This window comes from Tupaia chinensis, unplaced genomic scaffold (assembly GCF_000334495.1).
Source record: "Tupaia chinensis unplaced genomic scaffold, TupChi_1.0 Scaffold000139_1, whole genome shotgun sequence".
In the NCBI taxonomy this organism is placed as follows: domain Eukaryota; kingdom Metazoa; phylum Chordata; class Mammalia; order Scandentia; family Tupaiidae; genus Tupaia; species Tupaia belangeri.
In genome coordinates, this window is record NW_006159609.1 from 2,775,689 (window position 1) to 2,793,851 (window position 18,163).

The window sequence follows — 18,163 nt, forward strand, 5'->3', positions numbered from 1 at the left end:
ATATATATATATATATTTAGAGAGTGACCCTAGTTGTACTGTGGAAAATGTACTAGAAAGGGAAGAATAGGGAAGTGATAGTGGCTTAAACTGAGCAACAGTGTAAATGGAAAGAAGTAGATGATGTTCTATACATACAGCTGGAGCTAGAGTGTTTCTTCATTGTCTTCTTGCCGAGTCTACTAAACTGTAGACTTAAGTCTGTCTCATTCTTGAGCTAGTCATCATGGAAACAAGTATTTTGTTTCTGACTCCAAATGATGGGCTTAGAGGGAATGTGAACTATTGTACATTCTAAAACCAAGTCCTGACCAAGGAGTTCCAATGCTTACTATGGAGGATGTGCATTGGTCCACTCTATGCAGCTCACTCCTCTTGTACTTTGGTTCTCACTGTGTGGAACCTGTATCCAGGCACTGTGGCCAGATTACTCCTTTCTACTCTTACCAACAGATCTGAGTTTCTGTTTTAGTCTCTATTACAAGCATCTAACCAGTCCTTGAAGATCATGTCAGTGTCAGAGTCACACTTACATTGTGACAGGGTTTGTCTTGTCTAATAGATATTAGCTGAATAAATGAACAAATGAGCTCTATAGAGAATGCATGAATCCCCATTTCATAAGAGGGAAATTGAGGAGCTGGCAGGTGGCATGGTGGTTAAGGGTGCTGGACTCCCACCTGGCCAAGTCCCAGACCTGGCAACTTGCTTCTCTCTTTCTCTCTCTCTGTCCCTCTCTGGTCAAATTAAAAAATATATATATATATTTTTTTTTTAAAAAAGAGGGAAATTGAGGCTTATATCAAACTGGGCCAAAATGACATCAGTGGTGAGTTACAGTCAGGTTACAGACCCAGATCTCTGACTCCACAGTCTATTAAAATTTATAGGTGATGTGGTGGTTAAGTCACTAAATTCCCACATGGCTGACTGCAGGTCAAGTCCTGGACCCAGCAGCTTGAAAATCACACCAGGCACATGTGTATGCTTGTCCAAAAATCCCAAAGGAAGAATGAAGAAGAGATCACAGTGTGATCATCCCCCATGGAGGGTATTTTCTCACTTTCCCTCTCTGTCTCTCTCTAGTGAATGCACACTCCCTATGGAAAAAAAAAAAAAAAACTAAAAAAAAAATTATATTGATTTTAGACAAAAGTCAAATAAAACAGTTAACTGAAAAAAGTTTCAGGATCAATAAAAAATAAATATATTAGGGGGCCAGCAGTTAGTGTAATGGCTATGTCATTGGACTCCCATGTAGTCGACCAGAGTTCGAGTCCCAGACCTGGTAGCTTAAACTCACACTGGGCATATGTGCGTGCGTGCCCAAAATCCTGAGAGGAGAAAGGAGAAGGGATTGTGGCATGGCCATCCCCCCTGGGGCGTGATTTCTCACTTTCTGTCTCTCTGTCTCTCTGTCTTTCTGGTGAGCGCACACTCCCTATAGCAAAAACCTCTCCAAATTCAAACTTTCTTTGTTTTTTTTTTTAAGAGATTTTTGCTATAGGGTGCATGTGCTCCCCAGAAAGACAGAGAGATAGAAAGCGAGAAATCACCCCCCACGGGGGATGGCCAAACCACAATCCCTTCTACTCCATTCTCTTCTCAGGATCTTGGGCACATACGCACACGTGCCTGGCATTAGTTTAAGCCACTGGGTCCGGGACTCAAATTGTGGTGAACTACATGGGAGTCCAGCAATGTAGTCATTATGCCGTCTGCTGATCCCCAAACTTTATTTCTATCGGCTTTAATTCCTGATAATTATATGAAGTACCCCTTTGACAGCCATTTTAATCTGATTTTATAAAACAATAAATCATCTTAAATATCCAATACATTATTTTAATGACTGAGATTGTATTTTTTGTATGCTATTTATATGTGCACATTCTCTTTATTCTTTTTTTTTGGAGAGGTTTTTGCTATAGGGCGCGTGCGCTCGCCAGACAGACAGAAAGCAAGAAATCACCCCCCAGGGGGGATAGCCACGCCACAATCCCTTCTCCTCCATTCTCCTCTTGGGATCTTGGGCACGCATGCACATGCGCCCGGCGTGAGTTTAAGCCACTGGGTCTGGGACATGAACCGTGGTAGACTACATGGGAGTTCAGCAACATAACCATTACGCTAACTGCTGGTCCCCTATATATGCACATTCTTTGAGAAGCTGTAGGAAAAAAGATACAGAAAATAAAAATATATAACCAATATTTTGTAGTTTGGTTAAATAAGATAAATGTGGTTTCAAAGCTTTAAAATTTGAACCTAAGAGTCAGTTTCCTCACAATCATAAATCAAGTTGACTTTCTTTTTTTTTAAAATAATTATTTATTGGGAACCAGCAGTTAGTGTAATGACTATGTCGCTGGACTCCCACGTAGTCGACCGCGGTTCACGTCCCGGACCCAGTGGCTTAAAACTCACGCCGGGCGCGTGTGCGTGCGTGCCCAAGATCCCGAGAGGAGAATGGAGGAGAAGGGATTGCGGCGTGGCCATCCCCCCTGGGGGGTGATTTCTCGCTTTCTGTCTCTATGTCTCTATCTGCCTGTCTGGTGAGCGCACATACAGTAAAAATCGCTCCAAAAAAAAAAAATTATTATTTATTGTATTTTTATTTATTCATTCACTTATTTTTTTAATTTGACCAGAGAGAGACAGAGGATGAGAGTGAGTGAGAGAGGAAGTGAGAAAGCAAGCCACCAGGTTCAGGACTCGAACCCTGGTCAGCCATGTGGGAGTGTCCAGCGCCTTAACCACCATGCCACCTGCTGGTCCCCTCAAATTGACTTTCATTGGCATTATAAGTAATATAATGGGACTGGCAGTACACTACCTCAAGTATGCAAAGAAACTTAAATGGATTATAAGTCACTCAATTCCAAGCTTTGAAGAAGGTAATTTCCTAGAATATGTTTAATCATTATTCACAGTTTTTAAAGGCATGTGTGTAAATGTTTTATGACTGTCCACAGGTTCTAAATTTTATACTCACTCTTTCATGATACTTTTGGTTCTTTTCCCTAAGTTTTTTCATTTGAAACATGAATCGCTCTACTGCATTTTCCTTTATTTGACAGCTGAGAATAAACCAAAATAAGATATGTTACAATTGTATATCTTAGAAAAAAATGGTAGGTAAAATTTAAAAACTAAATTGTTTGAATTCAGGTAAGTTATTTGAATTCAAGTAAATATTCGCGATATTATAAAGATCCATTTAGGGACACAGGCATTTTCTGAACAATTTTTTGTGTTTCTGATTCTCTTTTATTCACTAAAATATATATTGGAAAGATAACTTCAAGGTTTTTTTTAAAAACAATCTCTAGTCATAGTTCGTAGTTAAAATTTTATGATAATTACCTATCAATAATTTATATGAAAGGAAATTAGGAAAGGACGCACAAAAAACATGCTCTCTACAGTTCTAAAAACATTCAGACAAAAATGACAGACTCTATAAGAGAATGGTCAGTGGATGGCAAAGTGGTTAAGGCAGTGGAATCCCATATGACCAATTGTGCAGTTTGAGTCGAGGACCTGGTGGCTTAAAAAACACACCATGCAAGTGTGCATACATGCCCAAAATCCTGAGAGGAGAGTGGAGGAGAAGGGATTGTGGCATTGCCATCAGGGTGCCTTTTCATGTTCTCTGTCTCTTTCTCTTTCTTTCTGATGATCACATGCATTCCTATAGCAAAAAAAAAGAAAAAGAAAGAAAGAAAGAAAGAAAGAAAGAAAGAAAGAAAGAAAGAAAAAAGAAAGACCTTATAAGGGCAAGAACACCTTCTTGAAATACCAAGGTAAGGTAAACTGGACATGCCTATTGGTTCAAGTTCGGTAGTATACAATTTCTCCTGTAGATAATGAAAGCTTCTTTTGGACCAGCTCCTTGGCCTGCTCAAAAGAAGCTGGATCCTACATGGCAACTGCAGTTTGAATCTCTGGCCTGTTTAGCCTGAAACTTTGACTTTCAACAAATGTATGTATGTGCTTTTTTTTTTTCTTTTTTTTAAATCTAGCTAGCTAGCTGGCCATCGTCTATCTAGAGATAGAGTCTTCTTGGGTTGCTAGGCTGGCCTTGATTTGTGATCTTTCTGTCTCAGCATAGCTGGGATGGGTGTACATCACTGACATGATTTTCAGTATTTTTTAAAAAATCTGCAACCATATCCACATTTTTTTTTTTTAATTTACTGTAGGGCTCGTGTGTTTGCCAGAGAAAGAGAGGGAAAGTGAGAAAGCACCCCTTGCCCGCATGGGGAATTGTCACACTACAATCCTTTTGCCTCTGTCTCCTTTTGGGATTGTGGGCATGTTTGTCAAGATGTCACATCTGGGACTCAAACTGCATAACTGGCCATGTGGGACCCACTTATCTTAACCACTGTTCCAGAGCCTGGCCCCTGCATCTATTTCTTTCTCTTTCTTTCTATCTATCTATCTATCTATCTATCTATCTATCTATCTATCTATCTATCTCTACCTATTTATCTGTGTGAGTGTGTGTGTGTGTGTGTACACTCACTGTAAATACCTGGGGAAAAAAACAAGAATAAAGGAGAAAAGAAAAACCATCATTGGGACTAGCAGTTAGCGTAATGGCTATGTCACTGAACTCCCACATAGTCTACCACGATTCGAGTCCCAGACCCAGTGGCTTAAACTCAAACCGGGCGTGTGTGCGTGCGTGCGTGCCCAAGATCCCAAGAGGAGAAAGGAAGAGAAGGGATTGCAGCATGGCCATCCCCCCTTGGAGGTGATTTCTCACTTTCTGTCTCTCTGTCTCTCTCTGTCTTCCTGGCAAGCGTACATGCCCTATAGCAAAAACCTCTCAAAAAAAAAAAAAAGAGAAAAGAAAAAAGATCATTATCAGAGACAATTATTTTATAGATTTAACACTGGTAGTAACAGCACTTTACAAACCATATAAGTTTATGACATTTTCTTGTTATACATTTTTTTCTTTTCTAATTTGCCAGAGGGTGGGGCTGAAAGGTGGTGTGACGGTTAGAGCACTGGCTGACCATGCTGACCATGGTTCGAGTTCTGGACTTGGTGGCTTCTTTTCTCACTTTCTCATTCACTCTCTCTCCCTGGTCCACTTAAAAACATAAAAATAATAACAAAGAAAATTGAACTAATAAATAATTTAAGATAATTTGCCAAAGGGTACGTGGACTCATTGGAAAGAGAGAGAGAGAGAGGGGAGAGAGAGAGAACCCTCTATGGGGAAGAACCAATCACCACAATCAATCCCTCTTCCTCTATTTCTCCTTTTTGGGATTTTGGGCACATACCTGACATGTTTGTCAAATTGCCAGATCTGGGACTTGAACAATATAGCCAGACTTGTGAGATCCAGTCACCTCAACCAACACACCACAGAATGGCTTAGAATACTTTTTTTTTTTTTTTAAGTTCAGTTTTTTTTTTTTTTGGAGAGATTTTCACTGTAGGGCGCGTGCACTCGCCAGACAGACAGAGAGAGACATAGAGACAGAAAGCGAGAAATCACCCCCCAGGGGGGATGGTCATGCCGCAATCCCTTCTCCTCCATTCTCCTCTCGGGATTTTGGGCATGCACGCACACGTGCCCGGCGTGAGTTTTAAGCCACCAGGTCCGGGACATGAACCGCAGTCGACTACGTGAGAGTCCAGCGACATAGCCATTACGCTAACTGCTGGTTCCCAAGTTCAGTTGTTTTAAAACTATTAATCCGTGGGACCCGTGGATGGCATAATGGTTACGCTGCTGAACTCCCATGTAGTCAAACATGGTTTGAGTCCTGAACCTGGCTGCTTAAAACTCACACTGGGCACGTGTATATATGCATCCAAAATCTTGAGAGGAGAATGTGGAGAAGAGATGTAGCATGGCCATCCCCACTGAGAGGTGATTTCTCACTTTCTGTCTCTCTGTGTCTCTCCAGCAAGCACATGTGCCCTTCAGCAAAATTTTCAAAAAATTAAAAAAAAACTATGAATCCACTGTCTACTGTGTGCTCGTTGTTTTGCTAGAAGCTGAGATCATATAAGAGAAATATAACTTATTGCTAGAAAATCCATGGACAATCCTTCCTCACATGGTGAGAGGGAGCGTCTTAGTTACTGTCATGTGACAAAAGTTCTGTCATCGTGGAATGTGATCCATAAATTGTCACTAACAGAGCGCATGATACAGCAAGGCCTGGGTCCAGTCCATGAAATTATTTATTTAATTTTAAGAAATGAAAGAGAACAAAGGCATGGGATGTTCAGTTTATATCTTGCCCTTGATCATGGGATTTATTTTTCCTCTTTGAAAACCTCTGTTAAAGAAGAGAAAGATTGGCCTCTAGTTGACCCAAGAGAGAAACAGCTGTAACTGGATGTCATCACTGTAAACTGTGGGAGCAAAAATTAGTGACCAGGTTGTATTAATTGAATCTGACATTTTATTCATCTCTCCTAAGATTGAGATGAAAGAAGTTTTTGGTTATGTTGCAAAATGAGTATGACTCATACAGGTTATCACTAATGTTACCTTGAATCTGAAAGGAAACTGAAAATCCCCTTCCCACAGATATTTCTCTCTTACTGGTTTGCCCCTTTTCCTCACTGTTTTCCAATAAACAAATGAATACATTTGGTATCTTTTGGGAGAAGGATGGTTTTCTGTGAATGTTGTTAAAAACAATTTTCTCTAATAAAAACCCAGTCATTAGCATCATGGGCTTCGGGCTTTCAATCCTTTACCCTTCCAGTGAATAGTTTCTCATTCCCAAATCCTAAATGTTCTTCTTGATCTGATCCTGGCCTAAATCACCAGCTCTGGGGACCAGCAGTTAGCGTAACGGCTATGTCGCTGGACTCCCATGTGGTCGACCGCGGTTCGAGTCCTGGACCCGGTGGCTTAAACTCACGCTGGGCACATGTGCGTGTGTGCCCAAGATCCCAAGAAGAGAATGGAGGAGAAGGGATTGCGGTGTGGTCATCCCCCCTAGGGGGTGATTTCTCACTTTCTATCTCTCTGTCTCTCTCTGTCTCTCTCTGTCTGTCTGGTAAGCACGCTTGCCCTATAGCAAAAACCTCTCAAAAAAAAAAAAAATCACCAGCTCTGACCCTTGATCTGACCTTTACCTAAATCACTACCCTTGACCTCTCTGACCTCTCTGCCTCATGCTGTCTACTCTCAGTTCCTGGATCATGGTCTTTCCCATCCTTGGATCTTTTCTATAAGCCTTTCTCTTCACCACTTGGTGTCCCCATAACACCTGTTCCTCTTCCAAAGAGCACCTCAGCTATGTCTTCTTTAAACAAGATTTGCCCAGCATTCCGACTAGGTCAAGCCTTTAAGTGATACCAGTAAACAGAGCACTCTACACTTTTCTTTCATAGCAGTTTTATGATAGATATATACTTTTCTTAGGAGTATATATTAGCTGTTTAATATCTGTTTCTCATGCTTCATCAGCGCAGGGACCATGTGGTCTTGTTCTCTGCCATATTCCAGTACCTGGTACTTGTGTACCTGGTATATCCTCAAGTATGTGTGGAATGAGTACACAAATAAAGTACATTTCAGTCTTACTTGGGCAAAGATGAACACTTGCCCATTAACTTCCTGAGGATTACATATTAAAATGCTTGTCCTGTGCAATATGGGGTTCACAAGCTCTCAAGGGGCTTATTATCTATTGGCTAGAATAAAACATGACAGTATAATAGAGTGTGTTTTAGTCCATTCTATTGCTATTAATAGAAAATACCTGAAACTGAATGATTACTATATACAGAAGTTTACTCTGTTCAGTTTGAAATTCCAAGGTTCAAGAGGGTCTTACAGAGTCTCCAGACATTATATCTCAAGGGGGAGAGCAGAGTCAAGGGGCTGTGTTCATGTCTTTGTTGGTCTCATTTTCTCTCCCTATAAACCCATCAGTAGTCAATCATGTGGATCCTGCCCTAATGACCTTAATCTTAACCTCTTCCCAAAGGCTCCACCTTTTAACAACATAGTCTGCTTAAATTTTAAGTCTCTTAATCCCATCAGAGCCAAATCTCAACATGTGAATTTTTGAGGGAGTTACGAGCCCTAAAAAGTGTCACATCTAGTTTTGTCTTCACTTCTCAAAAGTGAGACATACAAAATGTTCTTCTTATTAAAAATAATGCTCTCAATCCCTTGGATTTGGTCTGTAGCCCTATGGAATAATGAAAGTTGGAATGTCTAAAAAAACACGAAAAGTTAAATAAAGGGAAATGTCCACTCCTACTCTTTACATTTTTTTAAGTGAGATTTTTGCTATAGGGCGCATGTGCTCAATGGAGAGACAGAGAGAGACAGGGACAGAGACAAAAAGGGAGAAATCACCCCCCAGGAGGGATGGCCACACACAATCCCTTCTCCTCCATTCTCCTCTCAGGATCTTGGGTACAGGCACACACACACCTGGCTTGAGTTTTAAGTGCCTGGGTTCCCGACGAAAACTGTGGTTGACTACTTGTAAGTCCAGAGACATATCCATTATGCCATCTGCTGGTCCCCCACTCTTATTCTTTTATAAACGTGCACTAACCATACTGTGTTGTAGCTGAAGACATAAGCCTCCAAGCTGCTGTGTACATGGGGAGGATGACCACTAACACAATGGGAGTGACACTTCATAGCTTCCACTTAGACTGTGTTATAGTCAGAATTTCAGAAGACTTTAAAAATATGGACATAGAACAAAAGTGCAATTATGCCTGTAATCCACCTCTGTTCTCTGTTCTTTTGGCAGCTGTTGTGGTCATCATTTCCACTTGGAGTTACATGAGTTTTAAACGGGATTGCTATTTACATGTGGCAACACTCAGATTTCAGAACATAAACTTACTAATAGTCGAGAAGTGCTTCACTGGTAGGCATTTTGACTTCTTTTGGCAGTCCATCTTGCACATCCTTTTTATTTGCTTTCCCTGAGTTTTCCATTTTGTTGGTTAACTATTAAGAAATATACCTGTTTAGAAAAGAGACATAGGGAAAGGGAATAAATTTGTCGTTGACTCTCTACTTTGTTTGCTTTAGATAAGGAACCACTGGGACTTAATTTAAATTTTTTTTAATTTTTATTCTGACTGCTTCAGTGATCTACTACAATTCCGGAAAATCACACAGCAATTGTATTCTTGAATCTGGAGAGTTCCATGGTACAACATTCCTCCTACCCAAAACTTTCCAAGAGACTCACATCCAATGTTATTCATCTACATTTGTTGCCCTCATCAAGCTCCTTTAAGGTCAAAGGACTGAACATTTTCTACCATTTGTTTCTTCCTTGGCAATGCTCTTAGCATGACTTAATAAATGCATATAAGGTTTTTAAAAATTCAAACCAACCCAAACTGCAATTCCCTATAAGCACTAAGAAGCTAGGAACTAAAAGAATTAGAATTAGGATCCAAAAGTATTAAGTTTGGCCAGGGATGTTATAAAGAGCAAGTAAAGGGGTTGGCAGGTGGTGAGGTAGTTAGAGTCCCTGGACTCCCACATGGCCAACCACGGTTTGTATCCCGGACCTGGTAGCTTGCTTTCTCACTTTCCTCTCTCTCTGTCTCTCTCTGGTCAATTAAATAAATAAATAAATAGCTAAGTAAAATAATTTTTTAAAAAAAGAGCAAATAAAAGCACACATCAAAGTATTTTTTAAATTATCAAGAGATTTACAAATTCAAGTATTAGCATGTTATTAACAATGATAGCCCACCAGTTTTTATACCTAATAAAGAATTATCAGGCAGGAATAATATTTTCTAAAAGGGAAAATCAGAGTCTGCTGTTATGGATGTTTGTAGTAAGCAGGAATACTTCATAGATATGTTTTGAGTATTAAAATACTATGCTTTTCAGATTGTAATTTTCCTTAACCGATATTTATCTTTTAATTCCCACTAATCTCACAAGAATAAATGCTTAGCCTTTAATGTACTAGTGATTCATTGTGGCAGAAAGCACATAACCTTTATAATTATTTGTTTAGATGACAGGAAACTCCATGAGAGTGGGGATGAGTCAATTCTGGTCCATTACTATATTTCACCACTTAGAACAATAGACACATAATAAATCCTGGTCAAATGAATGCATGAATGGATGGATGAATAAATTAGGCAGAAATGTGTCTTAATCCTAGATCTGCGTGACCCTGCATAGGTTACCTAATCTCTTTGCACTTCAGTTTCATCATCTATAAAGTGAGAAAAATAACAATCTCACCATAAGAGCCACTGTAAGAATTAAATAAGCTAATATGTAAAGCATCTAGCATAGTGTCCGGTATAAGTACTAGGCCCCTTCCTCTTTCTCTTCAGGTATATCTCTGATAATGGGTCTTCGAACTTTCTGTAACTAAAGCAGAGAATGTCTACCTCTGCCAGGTACGATGATGTGTGTAAACACTAATCCATGAGATTTGCTGTTGTCAACCTTCACTGTTGATTTGGGTCATTGCATTAGCAATTTACACAGACCAGTCAGATCCACAGTAGAAACACTCACTGAAATAAAAACACATTTTTTACACTCTAACACAATGCCCATACATCTAGACCTCTAGTGAGGCTGTCTTTGTATTTGAGACCTTTCTTTTCTAGCCAAGTGTATGCATATATATATATATGCACACACACACACACATACATACACGCACATATATATATATATAGGGTAATACATATATATATATAGAGAGAGTAATATATTAGTATCTTCTCAAGTATGAAAGCTTTGAGAATAATTTAACAAGCTTAATACCAGAATGAGTCATCATTATACCATCACAGTTTATAGAAAATTCTCAGGTGAAAAAAATTACTTTCATTTCAGATGCAAATTTGAATTTCTATATTCCTATTTTAGAATTAATTTTTTTTTTTTTTTTTTTTTTTTTTTTTTTTAGGTTTTCACTATTGCTTGCCAGAGACAGAGACAAAGAGAGGGAAAGTGAAAAATCAACCCCTGGCTGGGACGGCCACACTGTCATCTCTTTTCCTCCATTCTCTTAGAATTTTAGGCATGCATGCACACACACCCAACATGATTTTCAAGACACTGGTCAGCCAGAGTCCAGTGCCTTAACCACCACACCACCTGCTGGCCCCTACAATTAATTTTTTTTTTTTTTTTGGTGGGGTTTTGCTATAGGGTGTGTGAGTTTGCCAGAAAGACAGAGAGAGACAGAGAGACAGAAAGCGAGAAATCATCCACCAGGGGGGATGATCACACCACAATCCCTTCTCCTCCATTCTCCTCTTGGGATCTTGGGCACACACGCACACGCGCCTGGCTTGACTTTAAGCCACTGGGTCTGGGACTCGAACTTATGTTGACTACATGGGAGTCCAGCGATGTAGCCATTACACCATCTGCTGGTCCCTAGAATTAAAAATGTTTAACTTGACTATTGCACAGAAAAATAGCATGCTGACACGTTTTATTTTAATACAATAACTTACTATTGAATGATAATTTTTACTATAAAACAATCTAAAAGTTAAAACAAATGTCAATGTTATTCTCTTTCTAAGTCATGTGGAAAAGATCAAATGTTATGGTTTCCACCTGCGGACTCATCTGGCACTGATGGGAAAATGACCTCATCTTGCTCAATTACCTCATTTACCTGGCTCTTACGCGTTTAACTCTCTGACTAATGTATAAATATAATTAGTTACCTAATTGCAGCTCATGGTAAAGGATTTTAATATGAGTAAAAATGTGTATCGAGTAAAGCACAAATGACTTATACATAAACTAGATTAAAATTCATTGTTTCACATACTTTCAAGAAAATTCGTAGCTAACTGGAATTGTCTACTGAACAGCTGCTTCTTTGCAATGAGCTAATGACGGGATCTCAAAATGTACTTTTTGCAATTGATAATGTCCTGCAAACATTGAGGACTTTTCACATACAAGGATTTACAGTTCCTTACCACCAGGCGGTTTCTATCTCAGTAAAGGATGAAAATTCTAGAAAAAGAGTCACAAAGAGAATGTAATTATCTTCCCGGAAGGTCACAGTTACAATAATACCTGACACATGGACACCTAATCTGCAAACATCTATTCAGTGCCTGCTTTGTTGTGTGACAATTTACCTGGTTCTCAGTTATAAAATATAGAAGAGCCAAGATCCCTATTCAGACTAATAGTATATAGAAACTGAAGTTTTAAAAAATTAATGAGCAACTCTAAAAGACTTCCACAAAATCACTCAATGCTGTGGCGATTTTCACCCAGAATGTGAATGCTCTCTTGCACCCACATGTGTGTTTTCTCTCCCAATTCTGTTTGGGTACTCTATAATATGGAGTGTGGGCAGGTGGACAGGCTGGGTTTGAAAGATTCACACCTCCTACCTTCCCTCCCCCCCCTCCAGAGGTTTTTGCCATAGGGCATGTGCACTCGCCAGAGAGACAGAGAGACAGGAAGTGAGAAATCACCCCCTAGTGGGGGATGGCCACGCCACAATCCCTTCTCCATTCTCCTCTCGGGATCTTGGGCACGCATGCACACGCGCCCAGTGTGAGTTTTAAGCCACCGGGTCTGGGACACGAACCGCGGTCAACTACATGGGAGTCCAGCGACACAGCCATTACGTTAACTGCTGGTCCCATACCTCCTACCTTTTCAAGATCTATTACATAATCATTTTTGTCAGAAAATGTTTCAAAAAATATTCCTCAGATGCTTCTCAGGGAGAAAGTAAGAAGCCTATTCAGTAAAAATGGGACTGTAACAAGCATATTGTTATCCCATAATGCTTGGACTCTGCAAAAGTACCTACTTTTGCAATATAGAATGTGTCCTTCCTGTGTAGCTTTAGAATCCTGGCTCAGTATCTAGAAAGCTCCTAATAATTTCTTTCATTACTTTTTTTTCCTTCAGATTTGTTTTTTTTTTGGGGGGGGGTTCATAGGGTGAGTGTGCTCATAAGAGAGAGACAGAGAGAGAGAGAGAGAAGAAATCATTCTGGGGCTATGTCACAATATCGTCTCCTCCATTCCTGAAATTTTGGGGATGCATGCATATACCCCCAATGTGTTTTTCAGACCGCTGGGCCCAGGACTTGAACTGCAGAGTTGGCCATGTGAGATCCAGTGCCTTAATCACCATGCCACCTACTGGCCCTCATGACTTTCTAAAGTCATGAATATCAAATGGACATCTACTGACTCCTTTCACAATTTTGTGAAGACTGGGAAGGATGGCAGTTGTGCCCTAATACCTTTTTGGACATAGGAAATGGATCCTGAGATTTGTTGGTTACTGGTTCATGTAAGTGTAGAGTAAAATGGAAGATATTTACTTAGTAAAATTAGTAATGACAAGAGTTCTAAATACATTTCCATCATGAGATGAGAGTGTGAGGTAGTAAATAGATCTCTATACATGAGTAATATGAGTCCTGAAGTCTAGCCCTGGTTCAGCCTAACTAGCATGCCCTGCCATTACTTGCACATTTTTGAACTGCAATTCCCAAATTATATTGGATTCTTAGCTACAAACTGTGAGTCTCATAATAACAGTAGTAGTAGTAGTAGTAATACAGCCCTTCCAAAAACCTTATTAAAGAGCAATCTAGGGGCTCTAAGGTGGTGTGGTGGTCAGGGTGCTGGATTCCCACAAGGCTGACTGTGGTTCAAGTCCTGGACCTGATGGCTTGCTTTCTCACTTTGGAAAGCTAAATTACTTTTAAACTCAAATTCTCACTTATGCCAGAGCAAACTTTTAGTACAATTAGAAATACTCTCCAGAATGTTTTGGAAAAACCATGAATTCTTTTATAGATTTTTAGTAGTAATAATGCCATCTAAAGCTTTAAAACATTTCAGACCTCTTTTTGTATGATTATGAAGCCCCAAATAGTTAGTATTCAAATGTAAAATTCATCCAGTTTGGAGATGTAATATTAAAACCACATATTCAAATCCAGATGTTTAAAAATATCTGATTGACGTTTTCAACTTTCACTTGGATGATTGATGATGTACATTAAATTAGCATGTATTTTCTTTACCCATGCAAATCCTTTAGTTGGAGGAATATTTTTGAAATGCAGTTTCCAAATTATACTGGATTCTTAGTGTTAAAATTGGTCTGTCGTCTGATCCAGAATTGCAATAACAAATAGTTTTAAAATGCAGTAACCAGAACAGTTTCCAATTCCGATTGTCCTTCAATTTTAGAAATATCAAAAGAGTAAAAAAAAAAAAAAAAACACACATGAAAAAATACTGTGAGGATACAGGCCATACTTCATACAGCAAAGATGGAGAACATAAAGGCTTCTTTGTACCTTTAAGAAGCTGCAGTGAATATGGAGAGAATCTACCAGGATCAGTTCTTGAAGGTGGCTGTAAAGAAAGCCATGAACAATTATCACACCTGCTGATAAATATTTAGACTTATTATTTGCCTTCCCTGTCTTCACAGAAATCTTTCTTTTAAAAAAAAATTTATTTTTTGGCTTAGATGGGGCATCTTTTCCCATCTCCTAACCATGTCCTCAATTCTCTCTCTACCCAGCACAGAATTATGGAATAGAGGGATGCAAGGAAATAACATTTATACAAATCTAAAGAACTTGTGAAAGAAGGAAATCAAGTCTTCTCTTTAGAAGGACGGTGTAACTTCCAGAGGAGGAGATGAAACCAATCTGTGGGTGGGGAGTGTGAGGGTAAAGGGCCCTCCACAACAAAGGACATGTGAAACCCTACCGTGGGACGAACACTGTGCTGGCATTGAAAAGGATGCAAGAATGTCTGAGGTCCTCAGTCAAAAAGCATTCAATATACAGGAAATTTCGTGAGGAGATAACTAAGAGAAGTATGACTAAGTCTAGTCATAGCTCCTCGATTGAGACACCCCCCCCCCCCCCAAAATACGGTCTGCGTGCTTGCTGAAGAGAGACAGAAAAGTTAAAAAAGTTAAATCACTCCTCAGGGGGAATGGCCACCTGGCAATCCCTTTTCCTCCATTCTCCTCTGGGACTTTTGGCCAGCAGGCACATGTGCCTGGTGTGAGTTTTAAGGCCTCCAGGAATGGACTGGTATGGAGTATATGGGAATCCAGCCGTTTAACCATTACACCATCTGCTGGTCCCTCCACTGAGTTTTGTAACCTTGGTTAAGTCTCTGAACCTATCAGGCCCTCAGCTTCTTCTTTTCATCTTTCCTATCTCCCCTCAAGGCTTTGGGAAAACCTGTCAAGTGAGGAAACCCCATGTAAACGGAAGGCATTATTAGGAACTGTGTCAGAGCACAACCTGAATCAAATTCACATCCTGCTCTGGAGAGAAAATCTAGGAAGGCAAATATGCAACTATCCAGGGGTTCTACTACGAAGCCAGAGAGTTTTAGGTAAATACTCTTATTAGGTAAAAAGGCCTGCTTCTCTGTCTGGGTGAAGAGAGGCGGGCCTATGAGAACCTTTCCAGTCAGCTCCTAACGGTTAGACCCAGGAGCAGAGCTGGCGGAGGAGACCAGCTGGGCGCGACCCCAGGCCATGTCGGGGCGGAGCAAGGCCCGGACCCGCGGAGACGCCTCGGCAGGTGCGCAACGGGACTCCAGTCTTCACTGTCAGACTGCAAGGAATGAGGCACGAGCGAGAGGGCCAGCCAGTCTCCTGACATTCCCTCCACGGCTGCCAGGAATGGCCCCACTGCCAAAGGCCGGTACCTCACACTCCAGGCCCTCGGCTGCACAAGCCCACCGGCTCCTCCTGCGCCGCCACCGAGCCCGCGGTTTCCAAGGCGACCGGCGACGTCCCACTCACGTCAGCGCCAGCTCAGGCTCTAGCGGCGGGCGGAGCGCGCCCCCTGGCGGCGTACGAGGGCGGGGGGACCCGGCGCCGACGGTGTCCTCCCGCCGTCCTCAGCGCGCCCCTCGCCGCGGGTGTTTAAGATGCGCTCGGCTCCTCGCCGCCCGGTAGCTGCGAGGCCGGAAGTGGTGAGTGTGAGGGGACGCAGAGCCGAGACTGTACGCCGTCACTTTTGTCTATGTCTGTCCTCCGCCATGAGAGGAGCTGCCTGCATCTGTCGGGGCGGAGTCTCAAACCCCGCAGCCGAGCGACCCTGGCCAGGGTCCGGCTGCGTTGCTCTCCTGCCGCGGCGGCTTCTCCTCCTTATGGTCTGGTGTTTTCCCTGAGGTTCTTTTAGTTTGAGCCCCGGATAGAACGGCAGAAAAGCCATCATTCTGCCTGTTTGCCTAGCTTTGCTTTTGCTCCTAAAGCTCAAGAAAACGAAGACCCCCTCCCCTCCGCCATCATACTTGATGTTTTTGCACTCTTCCTTTAGTGAAAACCATCCCAGCGTCGTTTTTCCAAGTTCCCTTTCCTCCCTGAATTTCTTCTCATTTTTGCCTCAAAGACCATTTCTGGACTCTGGAAGCACCTCTTTCTCCTAGTTCCACCCGAACATACTCTTTATTCCTTTGGAAAGGCAAAAGGGAGGCCTTCTTTTCCTATTTATACCACCCATTTGATATTCTTTAGTTTTGTTTTCGTCATAGAATGAGTGCGCTTGCAGGGAGAGAGACAGAGGGTGTGAGAAATCACCGCCCCCCCTCCGGATTTTGGGCACACTTGCACGGGCGCCTGGAGATTTACATACTGCCATATCCCAGGAGGTGCCTTAACCACCACGCCACCTGCTGGCCCTTGAGTTTGTTTTGTAGAACACAAATTATCTGTTTGGAGTTACGCTGTTGTATTAGTAAGAACTTGAAGAGAACGGAGGCAGTAAGTAAAAATGTTAGTTTTTGGTTAAGGGACTTTTTCACCTCGGTGCAAAGTCACTCAAAAATTAACCAGTTTGAGGTTATTAATATGTTCCACCTCATTTAAACCTCTCTTTATTCTACCAGTGCTATGCATTTGTTCAAAGTTTAATTTGCTGTGATCTATACTTCTGGAAATAGGTTGGTTTTAAGTTAGTTTTCCCAAAAATAGTAACAACAGGTAGGATCATGTGGTAAAACTATTAAAAAGAGTGAAAATTCAGGAGAAAAAGAGCTATCACCTATATATATATATTTAAACCATTGAGTGTTCCTTTTTGTTTTTTAGTTAAATGGAAGAACTATTTGTGATTCTTTAGCATTTTTATTTCATTCCCACATTGTTTCCTATAAATCTTAGGTCTGTTTCTTTTTTTGGAAGTCTGGGCCCACGGTCAAGCATGTACTTTTACCCTATCATTTATCTCCTGCACATTTTCCCTATGGTGTTTGCCAGTTGGTGGTCAAACAGAGAAGCCAGATAAAAACCATTTGCTGAATTTCCTCTTTTTTTTTTTTTGGAGAGGTTTTTTCGCTATAGGGCGCGTGCGCTCGCCAGACAGACAGAGAGAGACATAGAGACAGAAAGCAAGAAATCACCCCCCAGGGGGGATGGTCACACCGTAATCCCTTCTCCTCCATTCTCCTCTCGGGATCTTGGGCACATACGCACACACACCCAGCGTGAGTTTTAAGCCACCGGGTCCGGGACGCGAACCGCAGTCGACTACGTGGGAGTCCAGCGACATAGCCATTACGCTAACTGCTGGTTCCCCTGAATTTCCTCATTTTACTTTTATTTTCTGTCAGCTTTGCCATGTTGAGTGATTCCAAAGCAAAGGTAAGGAAGTATGGTAGAAAAAGCTAAAAATACTGTCTATTTTTGGTGAAACCACAAAGAACCTGTTTGGTGTGAACAATTGCTAAACATCTTATAGGGTTTTTTTTTTTTTTGACATTTAAATATCATAAAGGTTTGTTTTTGCTTTATATTTACCTGTTTTCATTGAGGACTACCACCCCTACAAACAAGCCCTAAACTAAATATGTTAATATTAAACCTCACAATAATTTCTGGAGACCTGAACTAGAGATTAACTCATTGGCATTGCAAGCCTGTTCAGGCTGGTAATAAATCACACACTTTATGACAGCAAAGTTATGTTTGAGAAATAGAAAATCTCTGCTAAAACTTCTAATTCGAAAACTTTGTTCCTGACAAATTTAAAGAATTAAATTGGTGCTTTGCAAGAAAACAAAAAGTCATGAAGTAAAATACTCTCTTGAGAGAAAAAGAGTTTGTGCCACCTTTAGAGAGATACATGACAAACTCACAGAGGGGGTTATTCAATATCCC

The 18,163-nt window shown here is 40.9% G+C and overlaps 1 protein-coding gene across 6 annotated transcripts in view; it reads right to left on the reverse strand.

Annotated features, from left to right (window-relative positions):
• The window catches only part of CCDC83 (coiled-coil domain containing 83), a 56,800-nt gene extending 40,997 nt beyond the window's left edge, over positions 1-15,803 (reverse strand). The window contains exons 1-6 of one of the 6 annotated variants that reach the window (XM_014586437.2): positions 15,709-15,802; positions 14,328-14,385; positions 14,049-14,205; positions 11,962-11,998; positions 8,865-8,987; positions 2,996-3,080 (exon numbers count right to left, since the gene is read on the reverse strand). In XM_014586437.2, the coding sequence (XP_014441923.1) occupies positions 2,996-3,080; positions 8,865-8,959 (180 nt within the window). In that variant the 5' untranslated portion in view covers positions 8,960-8,987; positions 11,962-11,998; positions 14,049-14,205; positions 14,328-14,385; positions 15,709-15,802. Of the gene's footprint in view, positions 1-2,995; positions 3,081-8,864; positions 8,988-10,395; positions 10,492-11,807; positions 11,924-11,961; positions 11,999-14,048; positions 14,206-14,327; positions 14,386-15,708 lie in introns of those variants that run through there. The other 5 variants (XM_006144931.3, XM_006144927.3, XM_006144928.3 and 2 more) reach the window with 5 other exon arrangements.
• Between the last annotated feature and the right edge of the window lie 2,360 nt (positions 15,804-18,163).